Here is a 22,046-nt window from a genome sequence, read left to right as displayed (position 1 = left end):
ATGTTATTATTATTGTCATTTGTACCCCTGTAATCCAACGTTTCTGTTGCCTTAGTTTGTTTGATAACTTACTGATCTCTCCATAAACTGTTCATTCTCTGTGGTCTTTGCTCGATTCAAAACAAACATTTACTAATCATTAGTTTTTAATATGTTAGAGTTCTAATAATAAAGTGCATTTGAGATTCATATGGCTTCGTTTCCACTCCTCTTTTAAACATTGTGTTACATTCAAACGGGCGTTTCAGATGGAAAACAGAAAACCTTCCTCTGATTATTACTCACTTATTGACTTTCTCGAGCTGGTAAGATTGTAAAACACCGTGCTTGCTTTTTTAAACAACTACGACTATGAAGCTGGGTCCGTGTGCCACCCGAACTATGACATCATCCGACTGACACCAAAATCACGTTTCATACTCAAATGTAAAATAAGTTAATTGCCGTAAAACTCCAATTAGCCTTGTCCCACTTAGTCCCTTTAACTGTGGCTAAATATTTTGACAAGTAAACGCAGGTCTCAATTAGACGCCTAGTCTGGTTTTTATAGAAGTTCTCTGGATGTATAAAAGTGCCGGGTCACCTGCTTTAGCTAATTGTAAGCTCCTAGTTCTAAGATTATGCATAGCAATATAAAAGTTTTTTGTCAGTATGGACTTGCTACACATCGGTAGATCCGTAGATTCTCCACAACTTAATCGTTCAGTTTATTTGACGGAAACAATGAGCAGGGAGAGCTCAGTGATTTAAGCAAATAAAAGCCCAGGCTATTAATTGAAGTTTTATGGTAGTCAGACGTAGTTGCAGCAGAATTATCCAAAGTATAGAGATGGTATGATCTAAAGTTGGTATTGTTTTTTATTACTTGGTGGAAGTTTTACTTCAGTTTTGAGGTTTGCAGGAAGTCGTGTGTAAACTGGGAAAGATGTTCACAGCACTGGAAAGTACATTTACTTAAGTAGTGCACACAAATTTCAGGTACTTGTAAGTTGCTTGAGTCTTTTCCTTTCATCCCTTTTGAAGGGAAATACTGTACTTTTTACTGCACTACAGTTATCTGACAGACTTAAAATACATTTTGCAGATAATACTCCTGTACTTTTACTTAAGTAGGTTTTTGAAAGCATTGCATAACATTGCATTGTTATATTTCTACTTTTACTTAAGTAAAGGAGTACTTACAGACTACCACGTAGTCTGTATATAGGTACATATAGGTACGATGGTTTACTAATTAAACTTGTCTGTGAAATTGTTTCTCTATAATTGTGTGTGTTTTATCTTTGAACATACCATTAGCTTATTTTCTACTAAAGACACGGAGATGAGTTTTGGTGCCAACTTTCATTTCACTTTCAAAGCTGGTGTAGTCCTTGAACATTTTCATATCAGAAGGTGTTTCTTTACTTTTAGTTGACTCTGCGATGAATCCCTACATTTAAAGTGCAGTTACTTTGTCGAGGTTGATAAAATGTTTAAGGCCCAGACAACCACAGCATGTTGGTGGTCCTGTTTTTCACTCCATCATCAGTCGACTCGACTTGTGAGCAGAATGGAAACGTCCAAACTGTGAAGTCAGTGAATGACAGCAGGCCTGGTGCTGAACAGACCGAGGCTGAAGGGACTGTGGAGAACGAGGGAGGGGATTTAATTCATGCAGTGAAGCTGTCTCCTCTGTATATTTAATCTTGAGGACGACATCAGAAATAATATTAATGCCTGCATAATGGTGTTGTCACAGCAGATTTAGCCGTTAACATAGTCGTTATCCGACTGACTGCGCTGCATTTAAAAAGCAACGAGAACGTGGACACTCACCTCTTGATGTGCATGGTGGAGGAGGAGGAGCTTCGTATCAGCTTCTTAGAAGAGGAGGAAGAGGAGGAGAAGGACAGGGGGCCCTTAAGGGGCCTAGGAGGCGGGGGAATGGAGCAGTGAGAGGCCTTGGACAGGTTCAACCTGAATAAGATACACAAAGGAATCAACCCATTATAACAGATGTACACACATTAAATATAATGCAACTAGTAACCGTATAATGTAAAAATGTGATTGGAAAATTTGAACTAACAGGAATGACAGCATGTATGAAGGATGAAGAAATACTATAAAATATGATGACACATGAACAGTGTGTTTAACAGACTAATACAACTAATACAACGACTTTGAGATAATTGGGGAAACGCAAACTTGATTTTTACAGCATCACTTTGAGATCAGAGAGTGTCATTATATGTACAGGCTACTGGGTGAAATGTTCAACCCACCTGTGACATTTTGTATTTCCATGATTTAAAATTTCAGCTGCACAAACACTTTTTAGCAGAGAAAAATAAAGTGTCACGGGATCCAAATAAAATAGAGAACTTAGACTCAATATGATCTGAACAATCCCATTGTCAGCAAGTCTGACTCGATCACCTGGAGGTTTGAATCCTGGAACTTCAGATCTCCAGAGAAGGTGACTCACTGACTGAGCTACTGGTGAGAGGCTTTTTCCACACACCTTCTCACAAGTTGAGGTAGTGACGTCACATGTGCCAGAGCCGGATAGTTTTGTCAGTTTAAACTTAAAATGCTTACAACAGTCAAGATGTTGGTGAGAAATGTCTGAATAAAATCACACATCATTCTGCTGGTTTTGAGTGTGTTGTCTAATTTTTTGGTGGCATTTGATCCAAAACTGTGCAAAAAAGAAAATGTTGTGAATCCTGTACTAAATATCACTGCAGATCACCGTTTGACCGATCTGAAAACCCTTTGACACACCTTGATATTGGCAATCTAGAGAATGTCTGTGTTGATTTTGGTAGTATTTGAAAAAAAGACTTGTGGAGATATAGATGTTAATTGCTTTAGCATATTCTGAAAAATATAGAGTGACTAATTCTTGTAATCTACACTGTTGAGACCAAGTCTAACTATGAAACTCCTTGTGTTTCTAGTTTGAATGTCAAACTTTCCTTGGGCAAGATGCTGCCTACCAGGCAGGATGCATATGGGAACAATCAACACTTGGTTATCCAGAAGGACAAAGTCTTGCCGACTAGGGAAAGGTGATCTGCGTGGCAGTGGACAGACTCCAGGGATGCTCACAAGTCTCTGATCTAGACTCCTAGTCAAGTCTCAAGTCCTGGTGGTTATAATGAGTGTTGCAACTCCTGCTGTTGCATCCAGGCTGCTTAGACCACTGCACAGCTAAAAGGAATTCTGTGACTGTAACCTCTTTTCACTTACTGAGCACAACCATGTATGTGCACTGCAACAAATAATGACTATAAGTCAACACCCACCACCAGACTCTCAAACCCAGTGTAACGGTAACTAAATAAAACGCTACATGGTCAACAATAAACCTGTAACCAGTTTGCAGCCAACGTTATTTAACTGTGTGTGTGTACACAGCCGATACTCATCAGACGCATACTAAAACATTGTTTACAAGTCCCGCACCTCGAGTCCGAGTCAAGTCACTGTGTGTGTGTGATTTAAGTGCGACTCCAGTCCGAGTCTCAAACTCGAGTGCCCATCTCTGATAGACACATGACTATGAGTTGGCACTGCTGCCCGAGTGTGGTCAGCTGCAAATGCTACAGTTTTGGTCATGCCCTGTGTAGCTGCTCATGTGAAGATGATGCTCCATTTAAACTTAGAGCAGGGTGCAAACTGCGGGGGCGCCAGGGGGAGCTCCCCAAAAATATAATTTGGGGGTCTCTAAAATATTGACAGCATGCATTATTGACATTAGTCTCGATATTTCTCTATCGTCATGGATCCGTGTGTAAAATCAGGAGCGTCGGACTTCATCCAGCCAGAGGGAACGATCACAGACTGTTCGCAGCGGGCCGGTCGCTCTCCAATCTCCTGTCCCTGGTCCGCCCCACTTCCTGTCCGGTACAGGTCATCGCTAGTACGACCAACACGCTGTGAACGGTTCGTGATTGTTCCCTCTGTCTGGAAGAATATTTCACATGATCCATGGCCTACTGCAGCTGGGGGCTCTCCGCAGCGTCACACAACAATTCTTCAATCTCACGGAGAAAAGAAAGGTCAGGTCAATTGCAGCAAAATGGCTGCATATGATAATAACAATTAATAATAAAAAATATTATTATTAGAAAAAGACAAACATGCCTGATACTGTCACAGTCAGCGATTTGGAAATTTAAGTGGCTAATGGGATTTTTCAAAAGAATGACCCACTCAGTCAAATTCTGGTACTTCTTTCCACATTTGAAAGATGTTTGTCTGCTGTACTATCTGGGACAAGTTCACAAAAATAGGTTTTTGAAAAAGTGATAAAAAGTCACATAATATGACATTTTTAGAGCAGAAGATCATTGGAGCAAAGATGCAGATGAATCCAGAGATTAAAATAATGAAAGACGTTTGACTCTAAACGAAGCCATTTTCAAGATAATTGCAAAAACGCAACGTTGTTCGTTAGAGTGCCACCATGAGATCTATGAGGGCCATTTGTTTTGCTTGAGTAGTGGGTGGAATTTGAAACCTACGTGCCAGTTTTCGTCCAGCAGTTTTTGCTGCCCAAACACTTTTAGCGGAGAAAAAGAAGAAAGAAAGAAAGAAAGAAAGAATCAGAACAGAAATAATAGGGCTTCGCTGCTTGGATCCCTAATGAAATGTCTATAAGTTACAATATAAAAAAACATTTCAAAGGTTCAAGATATATAAGACTGTGCGGTAGGGAGATGGCAGATGTCAATCAAGCAAAATCTGTACACACCTAAAGCCCTCAGATGAGGAATAATCAGGCAAAATACCTGTGTGTGTGTGTGTATATCGATCAGGTTTTTTTACACTGTACAGACTAAAACATGAATAACAAACATTAAGAAACTCTTACAAAAGATCAAATTAAATAAATGTAACAAATATTTTTTAAAAACTCAGATATGCCCATGGGTCTTTAGTAATAGTAGTATACCAGAATATCCTGCTCAAAAACCGAAAGCATAAAAAACTGAGGAAGGAACATTTATAAATGACTAAGATGTGACATGCTTTGTTGCAGTCCCTCATATCTCCACCTGTTCTCGTGTCTGCACTGACTCTCGTCCTGTATTCTTAATGACTAAGAATGATTAAAAACTTTAATCTCGGATATTCTGAGTTTTCCATGGATAATTACCCCCAAAGTATTATATCTACAATGGCACTAATAAGCCGTCATACTAATACACCCTCTTTCCTAGACTTGTTTTTCCAGCACAACACAAGGTCAATCCTCACTGCCCAAACTAATACATATACAATATATTTCCCCCATTTTTCTACATATAGCATTACATTTGTTCCACGTATCAAAAAGCCATTTGCTATGAGAGGCTACTTTGCCAATTTTCAGTAAACCAGTCTTGCATGAAGTAAAGTGTCGTTTGAATCTGAGGCCTGACACCTCCAGGCTATCTTTGCTATATTAAGTACTGTACTGTTCTGATCAGTGATCTCTGAATAATAATATACACCCCTACTACAACCCTAATGTTTACCACAAACCAAAGTTAGAACCGACGGGTACCTTGAGGAGGAGGAGGCCGATCTAGGTGGTCGTCTTCCCTTCAGCGCTCTCAGTTTGTCTCCCTGAGTTAGACTGCCTTCTTTACAGTTATTCTACACACACGGACGGAGAGAAGGTATTATCAGTAATTGATTGTTGGGGTCACATTGTAAATGTACGTCAATTATCTGTTTATCCTCTTTAAATACTGCAATCCTCATTTTTAATGCAGCTATAATAAAGACACCAGAAAGTCCCGCCCCTCACCTCATCCAAGCTGTATGATTTGTAAAGCGTGGTGTTGATTGACAGGTCGTCCATGCTGGAGAGTAGGTGGGACATGGCTTCCTGTTTCTCTGCCTCACAGTCAGGGCTGTGGAGCTGCTGCTGGTGACACTGCTGTTGTAGATGCTGCCGTCGACTCAGCCTCTGCTGCACCAGTTTCTGCTTGGAGCGATGGACGTCGCCCTGGACCCACAAACTGTGCTGCTTCCTACACACAGAAAGCATCTCTCAAAACTTTCTGACTTCTCAAGCCCACTGGTCCCTACTGATCTCTAAATGCTCTCAAATGATCTTCGGAGCCGTCTCACTAAAAGGGGGAAACAAGCTACTGGTTGTTCATAATGTGGAGCCACAGCTGAGCCTGAAACTCACTCCTCCAAGAAGTTCTGCTGGGGGCCGATGATGGATCCAGGCCGGCAAATTCTGATCCAAGCGATGGCCTCAGCTGCAGTGAACCGGAAGTGCTTCATCAGGTAGCAGCCAATCAGAGTGCCTGTACGGCCCAGGCCAGCTATGATTGGATGAAATATTTAAAGAGAGAAGGTTAAGGGAATATACATATAAAAATATACAATAAAAGTACCAAAACCAGTGGGCTACTTTATTCAAAACCTTGTGTAAAATGCCACCGGTTGAAGCCATAACAGTTGTTTGGTATTATTATTGTTGTTATAGACAAGCAATGTGATCAATTTCTTTTCTTTTTTATTGTTTGAGATAAAATATTAGAAGATTATTTCAGAGCTCTCTTCGTACCAGGATGACCTAACTAGAATGACTGCTTTTTTTGTATTTGAATAAGAGAGTGAAATAGTTGTGAAAAAGGAATTTAAGTTCATTTTTTGATCCGTTTGTTAAAAGTAAACCACGGTGAATCATTTTGCTAACTTTGGATCAATAAATCTTGAATAACTGAATTAAAAGATCTCCCCGAGTGCTTTTTCCTTTAGTGGTGAGTCGCAAACCTCCAAAAAAGGATGACAGTAAGTAGAAAACGAGAAAGGAGTCTGTTTAAACAAGTCACACTAAGCTACAGTAAAGACTCTAAAGAAGCGAGCTGAAGCGAAGAAAGACCGCACATGTTAGTGTTAAAGGCACAGGTGTCATTTACACTGTCCCCAATGTCCCCACCACGAAACGGTTGATCACTTTTTTGAAGCACTTGTAAAAATGTTCTGAAAAATAGCTTGCTACAAGAAATGTCAGATAACAAATGAAAATGCTTTGAGAAAAGTTTATTTGCACAATGAGAAAACATGCAAAGCAATTTATTAAATATAGAAGAAACAGCTGATGACCGCATTATAATGTGTATAATATATAATATATTTATTTTATATTTTAAGTTTATAAATTGTCACCTGCCAGCTGAATTTTTTGTTTTGTTTCCATTTATATAAATAAAGACATTTCCACCATAAATTGGAGCAGAAAATGTCTCCGGAGTGCAGGAAATGTTCCTGGGGTAGGACGCCAGAACGCTCACCACACATCAGCTTGAGGCGGACAGGGAGGGAAACATTGAGCTTATTACTATGAAAAAAATAGTGCTAAAAATCTTCTCCTCTTGGGTCTCGTGTATCGTCACGTCTTGTGACCCAAGTGTATCGTCTCGCCCCTGATCTGAGCCCTCATGCTTCAAGCTTCATGAAGCATTGAAGCTTTCCATCCAGTTGGTTCACTCATGAGCCGAAGCTTCAGGGTGCTTCATTTGCTCTAGTGCGCCATCAAGTGGACAATAAAGGTAAAACAGGCAAAGTGATTATAACAGCACAACGGCTTTGGTATGTGAAGCTTTGAATTGAATAGTTTAATGAATGATGTGTGTGGTGTTAATACATAAATAATGAACTTATTAATAAGGTGTCTGTCTTTATGAAACAATGACAGGGTCAAAAGGGAAAGTAGAATTAAAAGAAAGGGCTATGATGCGAATGTGCTTTGTGACATTAGATAATACAGACAACATTTAATTCATTTTTATTTAAAATAACTTTTCCACACTTCTGGGCTTCAGGCGGTTTCTTTCTTTGGAGATGATTTTACCTGCTTTAGAAAATTATTATTATTATTATTATTAGGGTAATATGGGGTAAGAGCCCCCAGTTTAATTCTTGAAAAAAACACAAAATGTCAACAACAAAAAAAATCTCAACACTTTCTTGCTGTCGCTAGTCTTACTCAGCTAAAATTTATTATTATAAAAGTTATTTGATCAAAGCAATTCTGACATAAGATGATCAAATATTTTAGTCATTTAAAATAAGCTGTAGATACAATCTAATTGTGTTCAATTAAAATCAAAAATTTAGGTTGTCCCTGGTAGAATTATTCCTGATGCTTTTCTTTCAGTTACTTATTTAAATTAATTATTATTCCAGCTCTCGTGGCTGTGTTGTGTTGCTTATTTAGTGTGCATGACTGTTTCTTCTTTTCATTTTTCTCTTAGTTGTCTTATTATGTCATTAATATGTCAGCTGTTTATTGCTGCTGTTCGGCTTGTCTTTTACTATTATTATTATTTTTATTGCTTCTGTGTTTTTGTTTGTGTTTGTTTGTTGTTGTTTTTCTCCCCACCAAGCCCCCCTCTCTGTTCTATTGCAGGTTTCGTTGCTTTCTGCAATTGGTGTTTCCCTCTGCTTTTCCCTGTTGTCCTTTCTCTATGCTGTCTGTTTGTGCCCCCCCATCCATGTGTCTGCCCCCCTGTCCGGCCCGGTGACAAATCAATACATAATTAAATAAATAATAAAACAGACAAAGAAATATATTAATACTCTCTTGTTCAAGTAAAATCTGTCTGGCACAATATGGTATCCAGCTCATCTTACTCTATACCAGGCTGCTGGGCAGGACAGGTTTAAAAAAAAACAAATAAACAAATCTAATCAAAAGGTCCATTGCATTTTGCTGCTCCTTTCAAATCGCACGCCGTACCCACAAACCATTTCAGCTGTGGCTCAGGAGGTAGAGCACGTTGCCTGTTAATTGGTTGGCCTGTTAGTTGGTGGTTCAATCCCCGGCTCCTCCCAGCTGCTTGTCGAAGTGTCCTTGGGCAGGATACTGAACCCTGAATTGCCCCAGTGTATGAATGGTGAATGTAGAAGCCCTTTGAGTGGTTGCAAAGACTAGAAAGGTGCTATACAAAATTTACGACTGGCTCGCGAGGCTTTGAACGTCACCACATACGTCACCAATGCAAGCCTCGATACGCGCTTCAGCTTCATCCTGGATTACTCGACACGCGCTTCGAAGCCTCGATACGGACGGGCACATCACTAACCATCACCCTGATTTTATGCACTGTAATTTTAGTTTTTGTTCATTTTATTTATTTATTGCTATCCTGTTGTTTCATTATGTCCTGTAAGACGACCTTGAGTGTTCTTAAAGGTGCCTATGAATAAAATGTATTATTATTATTATTTCGGTCTACATCTTAAAGGTTACTCAGCCCTACGAGAGAAAGTTTTAAACAAATGAAAAAACGGTTTCTAGATTTTAAACACACTGCTCTCCGTGTATTCCGTTGAAAAATGAAAATCCATCCACTCCTACCTTTACAGTGCACAGCCACGGCTCCTTCAGTGCTTTCACACACGTGCAGGAAGCGCCTAATGATGAGGTCGGAGGGCGTGGTCCCATCCAGGAAGAAGAGGTCATGGTGCTCGAATCCTGCATCCTCAAACCGCCTGCCATCATACAACTTCCTGTTTAAACGGACCACAGCTGTGACGTCATTTTGGCAAAAGTATGTAAAATACGCCTCTGGTGCGTGGAGAGGATAACCTGGAAAAACAATCATGATTATCGTGGTTATATAGTAGTTTTAAGAGACATCATTTCTGTTAAAATGCAACAACCAATAATTCAGTGGTGGTAAAGACGTGGAAAAGAGTAAACCATACTCATACTGATTTCTAATGAATGAATTCTAATTATATGTCTTACAAAAGCTGAGCTGGGCTCTTGGGAAATTAATGTTAAACCCAGTGATTTAGAGAAAAGGCTTTAGAAGGAATCTGACTCACCATTCTCGATCTTACTGCGCGAGTGAGGGCTGCTGAACGCCAGAACTTTCCCTGGAATGATCCAGTTCATATCCCCGTTTTCTACTCGCTAAAAAGAAAAGAAGGAGATGACTGAGGTACTCCAACCATGTGTACAACGGTAAAACTGTCATGATACTTCGATATTATTATATTATTATATTATTATTACTAATAATAAAAACCATGCTGGCAACAATTTGGAGCATACATTTGACACCTGTGGCACTATTAGACACCACAGTCCAAAATTAGGATTGTCAATTTTCAGATTTATTACCATACTTTATTAAAATGTACAAAACAATCATGAATAATATATTTAAACATTATTATTGGTCTATTTTTAGAATTTAGCTGTTCATATTGACTCATAAATCATTTGAAAGCTTGTTTAACACATTGTTTCCTAGCTCTTATAGATGTTTACAGAGCTTGTTTTAAAAATCTTTTATCATTTTCATTTTATTTGACATGTTTTCTGTAAATATGTGGGGTCCTTCCATGAAAAAACAATATTTTGATCAACTGTTCTGTAAATGTCTGGCCATTTGGGATATTTTCACGATAAAACCCCAAAAATCCGTCTGAGTCTTATCAATGTGATAACTGGACGTTGCATTTTTATTGTTGTTAACTTGACCGCGGAGCCCTAGACGCTGAAAAACGACACCAAGGGGTCTTGACAAGTTGGGACCCAGAACTTGTTGGCTTATCTCCACTTTGGTTTTATTCTACAAATGTTTGAAACTAAGTGATGCTATTAGTTGCTGCACAGGAAATGTATGATCCAGTGTTCTGGGATATTTTGGCCTCTGTTGCTTCAATTTTTAAAAATTTTTTCCAGCTTTATGATAGAAAACTACTAAATTGCTCAAGTATGAGTGTGTGAGGCAATATTTCTGTGCAGTCCCACAGCAGGTCGGCTGCGTCCGTCCTGTTAGACCCAAGCAAAACAAAGTGCTTTTCTGCAGACCTCTATTAAAATGATGCAGAGTGAGCCCACACCGTCTCAACACATTCACTGCTCCTTCTCTTCCACATAATTCTTTAGTCTGTTATTCTAACAGTGACTTGGACATTTAAAATTTGCTCTGTAAGTTTATTTTATAATCGTCCTTAATTGTGTCTTTCAACAGTAAACCAAGTGAAACTGCATGATTGAGCACGAGGATGGTTATTAGTGTCTGAGTGCCTTCACCTCATAATGTTCATATTCCTCAACATGGAAATTTTCAAAGTCAAAGAAACCGTGTTGTAATGCCTGAAAGAGAGAGAGAGGACAGTCCATTACATCAAAAATCTATAATATCAATATCATATAATATATATATTATCAAATCAATAAGTAGATTAGTTACTAGTATTTAATTTTAAATTTAGTTACATTTTTGCCATTGAAATCTACGGGGCTCTGCAGTTAAGCTATCACATATCCATTAGTTACTAGTAACTGTTCGCATAGCTACCAGTAACTATTTCCATTTTACATGTATAAATTATTTAGAGAATAGTACAAGATTAGAAAAAAAAAAACGTTAAAAAAAATGTTCAATTAGTTACAATTAGCTAAAAATGGAGTACTAGTAATGAATCAAACGTTACTGCTAAAACGTGAATAGTAACTAGTGACTATTAATAAGTACTAGCCTTTAAATAGTGACTAATGTGTTTTAAGGAATAAATCATAGTAACAGCAAAGCCTCAGATTGATGACTGCTGCATAAACTCTAGCTGACCTCCCCTCCACTAATCTCTGCTAGTCTGAGTGTATGAGGGGTGAACTAAGTGACAAGCTAATTTACTAATTTAAGTGATCCATTGTAGTTTATTTTGGTGCTTGTTGTTTACCTTGCGTATTCCTTGTAAGCAGTCGAGGACAGTGAGGCTGAAGGAGCACTCTCCCACTGCTGCATCCCTGCGGGACAAACACACCGAGGTCAGTTTACTAGTCATGAGGAGACTTTCTAAAATGTCTTTTGTGGCTCTGGAGGAGCTTTGACAAGTCCCAGGTGGATCGGAGTTTGGAAGACATGCAGGAAGTCCTTCAACAAAGGTCGCTTATCCATGCCTCCCAACAAGACGCACGTGAGCGTTTCCTAAATTAGCGGCCCTACAGGCGGCGTTTGTTCATGCATCCCAGAACGATTTGTTATCACGTGTCACATGACTTTAAACATGTGGTTAGCGTTGTGAAACAGTCACAGTCTGGTTAGGTTTAGGCAACAAACCTCTTAGAGGTTCAGCAGTCCAAGTCTCAACAATCAAACCACTTAATGGTATTATATACCCTGGAGAAGTTGACATTACTAAAAATAAATATTTGAATAAATACATCAGGAATCACAAACAAGCTGTAGCTCTCTGGGTTTCACTTTATGGAAATTAACAATCAGAAAAATTGGCTTTTAGGAGACAAATTTAGTCTAAACAATAAAGAGTTTCTTTTCTAAAATCATAAAACCAAAAATGTCCAGTAAAAAAGACATTAGGTAGATTTAGATTTAATATCGAGTACTTTCTGTGAACTACAAGAAGAAACATTCATGTCAATTAATGTCATTTGTTTTTTCTATGTGTGTATAGTAGAATATTTAGGTTGAATATTCAACTTTATATAAGAAGGAAAACTGGCCAAACAATTAAACATCAGGGTAAAGACAATCTTGGATGTTTTGAAAGTAAGTAAGTAAAGTTTTTTGTGCAGTTAGTTTTATTATTGGAAATATTCCCAATTCACAAGAAGAAATGACGGACTTCTTTGCCAAGAATTTTGTCAATATAGCACCCCGATCAAAGACATTATGAATAAGAAGGCGATTAAGACTAATTATGTGTTTGATCAATTTCTTACGGTCTGATTGTAAATTACCTTTATTAATGCCCAGCATCTTTCAAATACTAGTTGTTTTATATGCTTTTTCATATCATAAGTTTTCTTCTGAAGTGAGGTCATTATTTGGCTTTTATTTTGAAGGCGTCCGCTTAATGAGAAGAAATGTGAACGGCAAATCAATATTTTTGTTTGTTTAGCACCCAGCTGATAAGGGCACAAGGTTTGTTATAATTTGGTTTCATGTGCTGTTTAATGTTTAGTCACATGGTGGTGCTTTTTCATCATTTTGTAGTTTTATGCTAGTGTGTTTAAGCTAGCAAGATGGAAGGCAATTCTATTATTCTTAAAGGGAAATTATCCTGGTAAAAGTTTTCCTGGTTGTACAGTGTAAAGAAATGCAGCATGTAACATGTAACTGCAACATAAGGTAAAATACGGTTAAAGCTGCATATGTGACATGAAAATACTGTTCTTAAATATTTCATTATTAAGTTCATTATGCTTACTTATAGCACTCTTATCAGAGGTTGTCACTAAGCCAACTGGTTTAAAAAAGGTGATATTTCACGAGTGGAATATAAAAGGAGAGTAATGCTTTTATTTTTATGTTATTTCGTAGCTCTTCAGTGTGTTTTCAGGTTTATGGAGCTACAGCATTGTCCTATTTCCCCCTGAATATTTGAATCTACTTTACTCTAAGTTCTTATATCCTCCTCTTTCTTTCTGTGTTAATCTTTTTCTCTGTTTTGTTCTCGTACCCCTGATATGGACATTTTTTGTGTATATAGTGTTAATGCATTTCTTGTTCTCTAAAATAAAAATGTTTAGGCAACAAAAACTACTTGGTTAGGTTTAGGGAAATGTTGTGACTTGGGTTAAAGTAAGTAAATTACAAAAGTCAAGTGAGGAAATATTATTGATGGTTTCACGTGGGACTCGAACGCCGTTCTCCTGAGTGAAAATCCGGGGCTGTTTCTCAGTCTGCGTTCTTGTCTGTACTTGTGACAATTCAAAAGTCCACATCTAGCCAAGTACAGTCAAATACCTGGATGTGTTCTCGCTCCGCCCCTTTTACCGAGCCTGCATCGGTGGTGACTTGTGTGGACTTCTGCTCAAAAAAGTATTTCCTCATCCCAGAATGAACGAACGAGAAAACTCAGAACTGTAAGTTATAATATTGCTGTTCTTGTGTCAAATATAATAGTTTTAAGAGTTTTTTTATGCGGGAATATAGTTGTTTAAACTACAAATATGTGGTTGATTTCTCAAGACAGAGCTGATTAAAAAAATTGCTACAACATTTTCGGAAATGTGAGATCCCGCCCGCTAACGGGTCCGGCCGCCAACAAGTCCGCTGCTGTTCCAATTGCTGAATGACGGACTGCGTGCTCCCGTTCCTGGAAGTTTGTACTCCCGAGCCGAACTTGCCAAGTCCGATCTTTGTCTGTATTGAGAAAAAGCCCGGATTTACGCGGACTTTCTGTCCATTTAAAATAGGTCACCTGACTTCCTTCTTCCATTGTACAGCCACTAGAGGTCGCTGCCACAAAAAATGTAAATATGGCTTATAATAGCATGCTGAGCAAACAACCTATATTGTCCTTTTTCAGGACAACCTTAAGGCAGGGGTGTTTAACAGGATGGGAGGCTCAAAACATGGGTTTGGTCAGCAGATCTCAGCCTCTGCTGCACCATTTTTAACAATTTATTAACCATTTATCTGTCTCTGGCAAGTCTAAAGTCCCCCTTTACTGTAACACTGACTAGTGATCTGGTTCACCTAGAGGTTGTGTTGGGAAAAAAATAACCAAATCTAATCCCAAAATGTGAAGTTTCACAGTCTTTATGCTAAGATACAGAAATTGGCTGCAGGTTGTAACTTCAGTTAGCGGACAGAAATGAAAGTGGAGTAAATTTTGTCATTTAACTTTGGGCAAGAAAGCTTTAAATGATAAAAAAATGCAGTAAAACTTTGTTTAGTACCTGAACGGCAGGTAGCCTGTGTTGTTTCCTGAGATCAGAGTCCTGTAGGCTTCTTCTGGGCTTCTTTTCAAATAGATTACCTATAGGGAAGATGTTTTACTGTATTATAAATAATGGACAGATGGACAGACAGATAGGAGGATGAAGAGATGGACAAATAAAGAAATATTTACAGCGTAGGCACCGATGAGAACGGCAGCATTGGCTTTCTTCTTCTGGTCATAACTGGTGTAGTGGACCAGTTTCTTTCTAGACATGGTGAAGGACTGAAGTGACAAAAAGGGGGAACAACACAGCAGCTCAGAGCTTTATGTCAGCGTATGAAAGTGGTAAACTCTCTTCCACCTTAAATCTCTATAACAGAGTACTGTCATCGATGTGAGGTGCAGAGCTGTGTCTCTGTTACCTTGAGCTTCTTGTTGAGTTTGCAGCAGTATCTGTACAGCATGGCCAGGTTGAGGGGCCCAAAGTCTGCATAGAAACTGCAACACAAAGAGGAACAAATGAACTGTACATCACTACAACTGTACAGTTTATAATCATTATTAAGGTTTCTAGAAGTATAGACCCTGTCCCAAATGTTCCAGTCTTCAACCCGTTCTCATATGGACTCACTAGTCAGGACCCCTTGGAGTCACTGTGTTACGCACAGTGAGTCAAACGCACGCCTATAAAAGTAGGCGTCAGATATTTTACAGACAGGTTTGAGTAAGGAGGTGCTTCTGGTGGGTGGCTGGGCCAGAAACTGGACTTTTCAGGAGACCAGTGATCGTTTCCTGTTTGAAACAAAAAATCAACATTGAATGTTTTATATTGTTACGTAGGTTGCGTAAATTACGCAAGTAAGAGTTAGCGAGGTGACGTAAGTAACATTTTTATTTTAACCCAAACCGTAACGTTTTCATAAACCTAACCAAGTTGCGAAGTATAAGAGACCATTACAATCGTCCACCCTACTGGAGAGTTAACCACAGCAGGTCTGTGGGGTATAGAAACACATGTATATCCATAGACAGACATTTAAGGGAGGACATCCTGTGCAGAGACACACTGAATATGTAAAGTGAATCTGCAGTTGTTGCTGGCAACCACCGTCCAGCTGCATTGAGTAAGCTGATTTTAAAAATATCTGGCATCCATCTGTGGTAATGTCACAGAGCGCACTGCTGCTGTTCTGCTGCCAAACGTCCTGAACCTCACATTCATCAAAACACTTCTGCTTTCCGAATCTAATACTAGTTTTGGTACTCCCTTTCAGAGTTTGTGGATCATAAAAAATCTCAACTTTAACTGCTTTTCAGCTCTTCTTGTATCACTGATTGAGTGCATGATAAGCTGCTGCCTCAGTATTAAGTACTCATACTTTATGGGTGTAAAGATATATTTCACACACTACCTTTGGTTCTCCCTCTAAAATGTCAATGTTAAACTAAAAATCTCATCTCTGAGCCGACTGGCACACTCAACTAATACTTTAAAGCCTACAGCCTTTTCTGTTGCTGCCCCTGGGCTCTGGAAGAGTCTCCCGTCCAACATAAAGTTCTGGCCACCGTCGAGAATATAAAATCTAATGGTAGAAAAAATGGTAGACTGGTACAAATGGATTGGAATGATTAAGCATCCAGTCTGAATGACGTCACTCGGTGTTAGTCCTAAATCCCTTTCCATCTCGAGGGCACAGCCACTGATCTCATCTTGACCTATATCTTACAGTGGGATCATAACCACTGGCTGAACATGAATGGAATTAACGGGTTTTACTCACTGGCTGGAATCCAACTGCTCAAAGAAGTATTTCCTCATTAGCCTGCTTCAACATACAGTAAGTAAATTAATTTACACGTACTACTGTACCCCGTGGGGTGATTGTGTTGCCTCATTCAGAACGAGAGTCTTACTTCTCACAAAAATACATTTTTTATTCCTCTTTCAAATGCAAGGACTACACAAGAGGGATTTAGTCAAGATCATAAATAAAGTAAAGAAGGAAGGAGGGAATCAAAGGACTGAGGAAAGGTGTCAGAGAGCGACTGATGTCCCTTTTGTCGTGTTTCTGGGGGTGTTGGTGTTTCATATTTCCTATTTTTCTTTGAAGTTGACCTGTCCCTCCTGTCGATGTCTTCTTTTAATTCTTGTTTGTGTGTTCACTCTAGTGTTGTACAAACCGAGACCGAGTCAAGACCAAGACCAGAGTTTATCGAGACAAGACCAAGACTTTAAGGGGCTGAGACCAAGTGTAGACCAAGACTGAGGGAGGGCGAGACCGAGTCAAGACCAGAGTTTATCGAGACAAGACCAAGACTTTAAGGGGCTGAGACCAAGTGTAGACCAAGACTGAGGGAGGGCGAGACCGAGTCAAGACCAGAGTTTATCGAGACAAGACCAAGACTTTAAGGGGCTGAGACCAAGTGGAGACCAAGACTGAGGGAGGGCGAGACCGAGTCAAGACCAAGACCAGAGTTAATCGAGACAAGACCAAGACTTTAAGGGGCTGAGACCAAGTGGAGACCAAGACTGAGGGAGGGCGAGACCGAGTCAAGACCAAGACCAGAGTTAATCGAGACAAGACCAAGACTTTAAGGGGCTGAGACCAAGTGGAGACCAAGACTGAGGGAGGGCGAGACCGAGTCAAGACCAAGACCAGAGTTTATCGAGACAAGACCAAGACTTTAAGGGGCTGAGACCAAGTGGAGACCAAGACTGAGGGAGGGTGAGACCGAGTCAAGACCAAGACCAGTTCCCCACATTACATGACACACAATAAAATGTGGAACGAGATCATAGGTACTTCCATCAAAGATCCACATTCCCATTAAAACACTTAGAGCTGAAATCAACGTAAGCATCTTTATTCAACACTCCTTTTCCATGTTTACCATCGCGGGAAGGGGGGCCGGTCGGTAACAACACATTTTTAATTAGCTTTATTGGTTGCATTTGAAACAATACGTTTTACATCCAATCAAAGTTAGGATGTTAACAAATAAGTCAGACAATGCAAAAGCAATTTATTGATATTCCCAAAGTCATGGTTTTGACTGGTCTTAAAATAAAATCCTGAGTCCTCAATATCCGAGACCGGGACAAGACAGAGTACAAATGCGGTGGAGTCAGAGACGAGACCAAGACCATCAAAAAGTGGTCTTAAGACTGGTCTCGAGACCAAACCGGTCTTGAGTACTACAACACTTGTTCACTCAACACATTCTCACTCCCGACTCGTCACATATTGATGCTTGGTCAAGGCCCTTTGGCGACACTTTTTAACGCCCTGGGTACCCATTTAGCTCCGCAGTCAAGTTAGCAATGCTTAGCAACAAAAATATGTAATGTCTGGTTAGACTTTTAAAATAAAACGTTGGCGTTTCAAAACATCGCCATTTTTAAACGGCATGTTATTAAAATTGTGAAACGTTGCAATTTGGTCAGGTTTAGGCACAAAAAGTACTTGGTTAGGGTTAGGAAAAGATCATGGTTTGGGTTAAAATAACTACGTAGGTCAGTTAACACGTAAGTTAACTAACGTTACTTGTGTAACGTAAATAAAAATATTTAATGTTGACTTTTGGTTTCACACAGGACACAAACACGGGTCTCCTGGTTCTAAGTCGGGGTTCTGGCCCTCCATCCACCCCAACCACCTCCTTCCTCAGTCTTTTGTGTTAAATATCATATACCTGCCTTTACCATCAAAAACTGACCATACAGGGCTTCCCCCCACCGCGTTGAACTATGACGCCAGAGGGATCCCGAGTGCCTTACAAACTGATGCCGATGGGTCTTGACCATGCGTCCATATGTGACGAGTCGGGGAGTGAGAACGGGTGGGTTCACTGATGGTCTAATGTGAATCACTTCTGTCCTTTAATGTCCCCTCCTCCTGTGTCTATAAGTCATTGTCTTCCTGTTGTTAGTCGCCACTTCATCGTTTCAACCTGTGTTGTTTTCAGATGTGTTGTCACCAGCATTGTCCCTCTTGTTTTCCAATGTCTTGTGGATTTCTACTCCGTCGTGCGGATTATCACTTGTTTGTTTCTGGATGTACGTCGCTTGGTTTTGGACTGCCTCACCGTCACTGTAAGTTTCCACAGTTTGGTTCAAATAAACACCACTAATTTAACCGGCTCTGTTCTTGTGTCTGCATCTAGGCCAGAAACAATATTTCCTGTGACAGTGCACATGATGAATGTAACGCCTGTGTCGTTCAGAGTGTGCTGTCTAATAAATCTCTTCTCTCCAATATGTGTATACTGTATACAAATATAAAGACAGTGCTTTTGAAGTATCAAACAACGTTCTTTACTTTTCGCTTGCAACCTTTTCACTTTGCATTAACCTGTTGTGGTTAGTTAAAATATCACATCTATGATACTTATGAGCCTGATGACATGAATCGGCATTTAGAAATAAGTCATGTTCATCATCATCATTGCCAGATTGGATTATTGCAACAACCTGGTTTGCAGATGGTCAACTCAGCGTCCTGTTTGTTCTTCAAACTGCCCAAACCCTTCATTGGCTCCTCTGGGTCCCTGTGGTGCCTCACGGTAAATTTAAGACCCTGCTGCTAACCTATAAAGCCAAACATTTGCCTCCAGACTATGAAATTCCGAATAAGACAAAGCATCGGTTTGATGCACGTGATAATCAATTCCATACTTATCAGTACTGACCGAGAACAGGTGTTAAAAAGGAAAAGAGCAAAGAGGAGGAACATTTTAAAAACATATTGAACTACAACTAGTTAGATGTTAACCTGAACAAAGCCTGTACTTGTGTGGTACTGACACACAAATGAACATTTACTATTATGTTGTTAAACTCATCTGAGTCCTGTGAACAATCAGTCGCCTTGTGGCGTTATAGTTCAACGTACTGGGGTAAGACCTTTAGCACTATTGTTCCACACTGAAAGTATTACTATAAATAACAGAAACGTCAGAGTAAGGAGGTGTCATTTTTGCCCTTAGGTCCCTTAGGGCAGGTAATCTTTATCTTATCTGTCTTTGGCTGCAACCTGTTGTCATCCCAGGGCATCACATACGGACGCTTTGTCAAGACGCCTTGATTTTTAACTTCCTATGTACCTACGCAACATCAATGTTGACTTTTTGTACCACCTGTCCACCCCAACCAACTCCTTACTCTGACTAACAATTAACAATGGCTCTAAAGGGCTTTCCCCATTGCGTTGAACTATGAAGTAAAAGGGTTCCAAGTGCGTTGATACAGACGCCAAAAGACGTGACACAGTGTACCTGGAATGAGAACTTGCTGGTCTTTATATTTTCAGTTTTCAATTAGTGTAGATATTTTCAATTTAGTGTATTTAATATTATGCACCTTGTAGCCTACATGTATAAACATATTGTATGTTAAACTAGTGGCAACATTACTATTGATTCCAGTCTGATTACACCAACTAAACAGCATAGATACTAAAAGGCAAGTATTAACAACACTGCTCACACCCATTTTACAGGCCACACAAGTACAAAATATTCATTCACAGTATCAGAATATTCCAGAGTGCTCGAATTAAACTACGTGCTGATACCTGGTGAACCTCTGTCAGGCGACTATATATATTGTATTGATGTTGTTTAAATTCTTGCTACTGTTTTGTTATCCGATCTGGAGGAGCACCTGTACAAATGTATTTCCGTCCCGCTGCCTTGCGTTGTGTTTAGTATTCTGTGTTGGCATTATCTCTGGGATTGATGTTGATGAGTGACGTTAATGTGATGCAGCTGCTTATCACAGAGGCTTACCTCTCATAGATGAACTCCTCATCCGTGCTGAAGTAGTGTGTGCTGGCCGTGTTCTTTGGTTTGACACGTAGAGTGGTAAAGTACAGCCTGTCTGTGGTGTACAGCACACACACAAACACAAGCAGACAGATAACATTGCATTATTGATAGGTGTTGTGAGTTCAGGTGCAACACAGACAGTTTAGCTTTCATGTCGGGGACACAGAGTAAAACATCAACCTCCAATTCTACAAAGTAAATCATGCTGTTCAATGGACTGGAAACCTCTAATTGCACCCAGAATTCTTTTTTTAAATTTCTCTCACTAAATTAATGTTGACTGCTAAAACCTCCTCTAGGATCACAAAGTTTAATACAGAGACTTTTTATTCTAGCTTCTCTGTTTAGGCGCCATGAGCACATGTTCACACAAGCTCCTCACGTTAAACCACACTGCCTGTTACCCAACCTGTTTAAATAGACTTAATCCTAGCACTACTGAAACCTATATACTGAATTAAATTGTCACCATTAAATGCCAAATTAGCTATTGGCAGTTCCAGTTTGCAGTGAAGCCATGGATGTATGCACAACTATCACTGAAATACTTAACTTAAAATCCAGTTCTGGAGTTAAGAAGCGTCTTTTTTCTGTTTCTAAGCAGATGTATGGATGTTTGTTTGCGATGGACTGGTGGTATCATCACAAAGTGTCACACTGACTCTAAAAATCTGCATGTTAAGTCTGTGTGCTGAGACTTGACTCATTTATGACTCAGAGAGGAAGTGCCATGTTTGAAGTAATCAGGAGCTGCCTTAGTTCCCTCCATGAGCCACTCCTGCAGCTCCTACAGATATTGGTAAACAGGCCGAACTTCCATTTGTTTTACCTCTTTTTAACAGAATAAACCAACCAGAATCAATGAAGCATTTCAGCAGTTTTCCAATGGGAATCTACAGCGTGTCTGTGGTTCTCAATAGTTAACCTAAGTGGTATTTTTCTCTTAAGGAATCATTGTGGGATAACTATGATATCCCTATTGACATTCATTGTTAGTCTGTGGTTACTCAAGAGAACAAGTTATAGTTTAAACACAATATGTTATTTATGTATTTAAAGTCCTATATTTTTCTATAGAAGTCTTGTTGTTCAGCTAGTTTATTTATAGCTACCCAATTACACTCAACAGCATATTCACCCTCCATGACGGATGTTTGAGTAGCTTCACAGATAATTCTTATTACTCATTATAATACATCATAAACGCATGTGTAACTTACCTTTAATAAACTCTGAAGCCCCGTACAGCTCATATTCCTCTGCCATTTGACTCGCTAACAAATGATTCCTGTTATAAACTCCGTTTTAAATGACTTTAAAATGTAAATAGTTCCACTCAATATAAAAACGGATTATCTCTCATGAGGCCACTTGAGATGAGTCCAGAAAATCACGAGTTCTGTATAAAATTTCATGACACCAGGTCCATTATTCAGCTCCAAAGACACGGTCATTACTCCTAACTCTAAATAAAGTCACAAACTGTTGAGCTACAGGACGAGGCTATCCACGCGCGTAAAAAGTCTCCAAATTCAAGTTAAACCCCCGACCTTTCATCTGATCTT

General features: G+C 39.4%; 1 protein-coding gene across 1 annotated transcript; it reads right to left on the bottom strand.

Annotated features, from left to right (window-relative positions):
* Positions 1–485: 485 nt before the first annotated feature.
* On the bottom strand, positions 486–21,747 carry LOC123972632 (dual specificity protein phosphatase CDC14AB-like). Its single transcript, XM_046052187.1, has 14 exons — positions 21,702–21,747; positions 20,443–20,533; positions 15,078–15,153; positions 14,845–14,937; positions 14,672–14,751; positions 11,704–11,770; positions 11,054–11,116; positions 9,835–9,922; positions 9,362–9,592; positions 6,179–6,317; positions 5,789–6,014; positions 5,543–5,634; positions 1,819–1,959; positions 486–1,624 (listed from the first exon to the last, which is right to left on the bottom strand). The coding sequence occupies exons 1-14, from the start codon at positions 21,745–21,747 to the stop codon at positions 1,576–1,578; spliced, it is 1,482 nt and encodes a 493-aa protein (XP_045908143.1). The 3' UTR covers positions 486–1,575.
* Between the last annotated feature and the right edge of the window lie 299 nt (positions 21,748–22,046).

This window comes from Micropterus dolomieu, linkage group LG06 (assembly GCF_021292245.1).
Source record: "Micropterus dolomieu isolate WLL.071019.BEF.003 ecotype Adirondacks linkage group LG06, ASM2129224v1, whole genome shotgun sequence".
Taxonomy (NCBI): domain Eukaryota; kingdom Metazoa; phylum Chordata; class Actinopteri; order Centrarchiformes; family Centrarchidae; genus Micropterus; species Micropterus dolomieu.
Note: the sequence above shows the minus strand (reverse complement) of the source record. Positions and strands in the feature narration are given on the sequence as shown.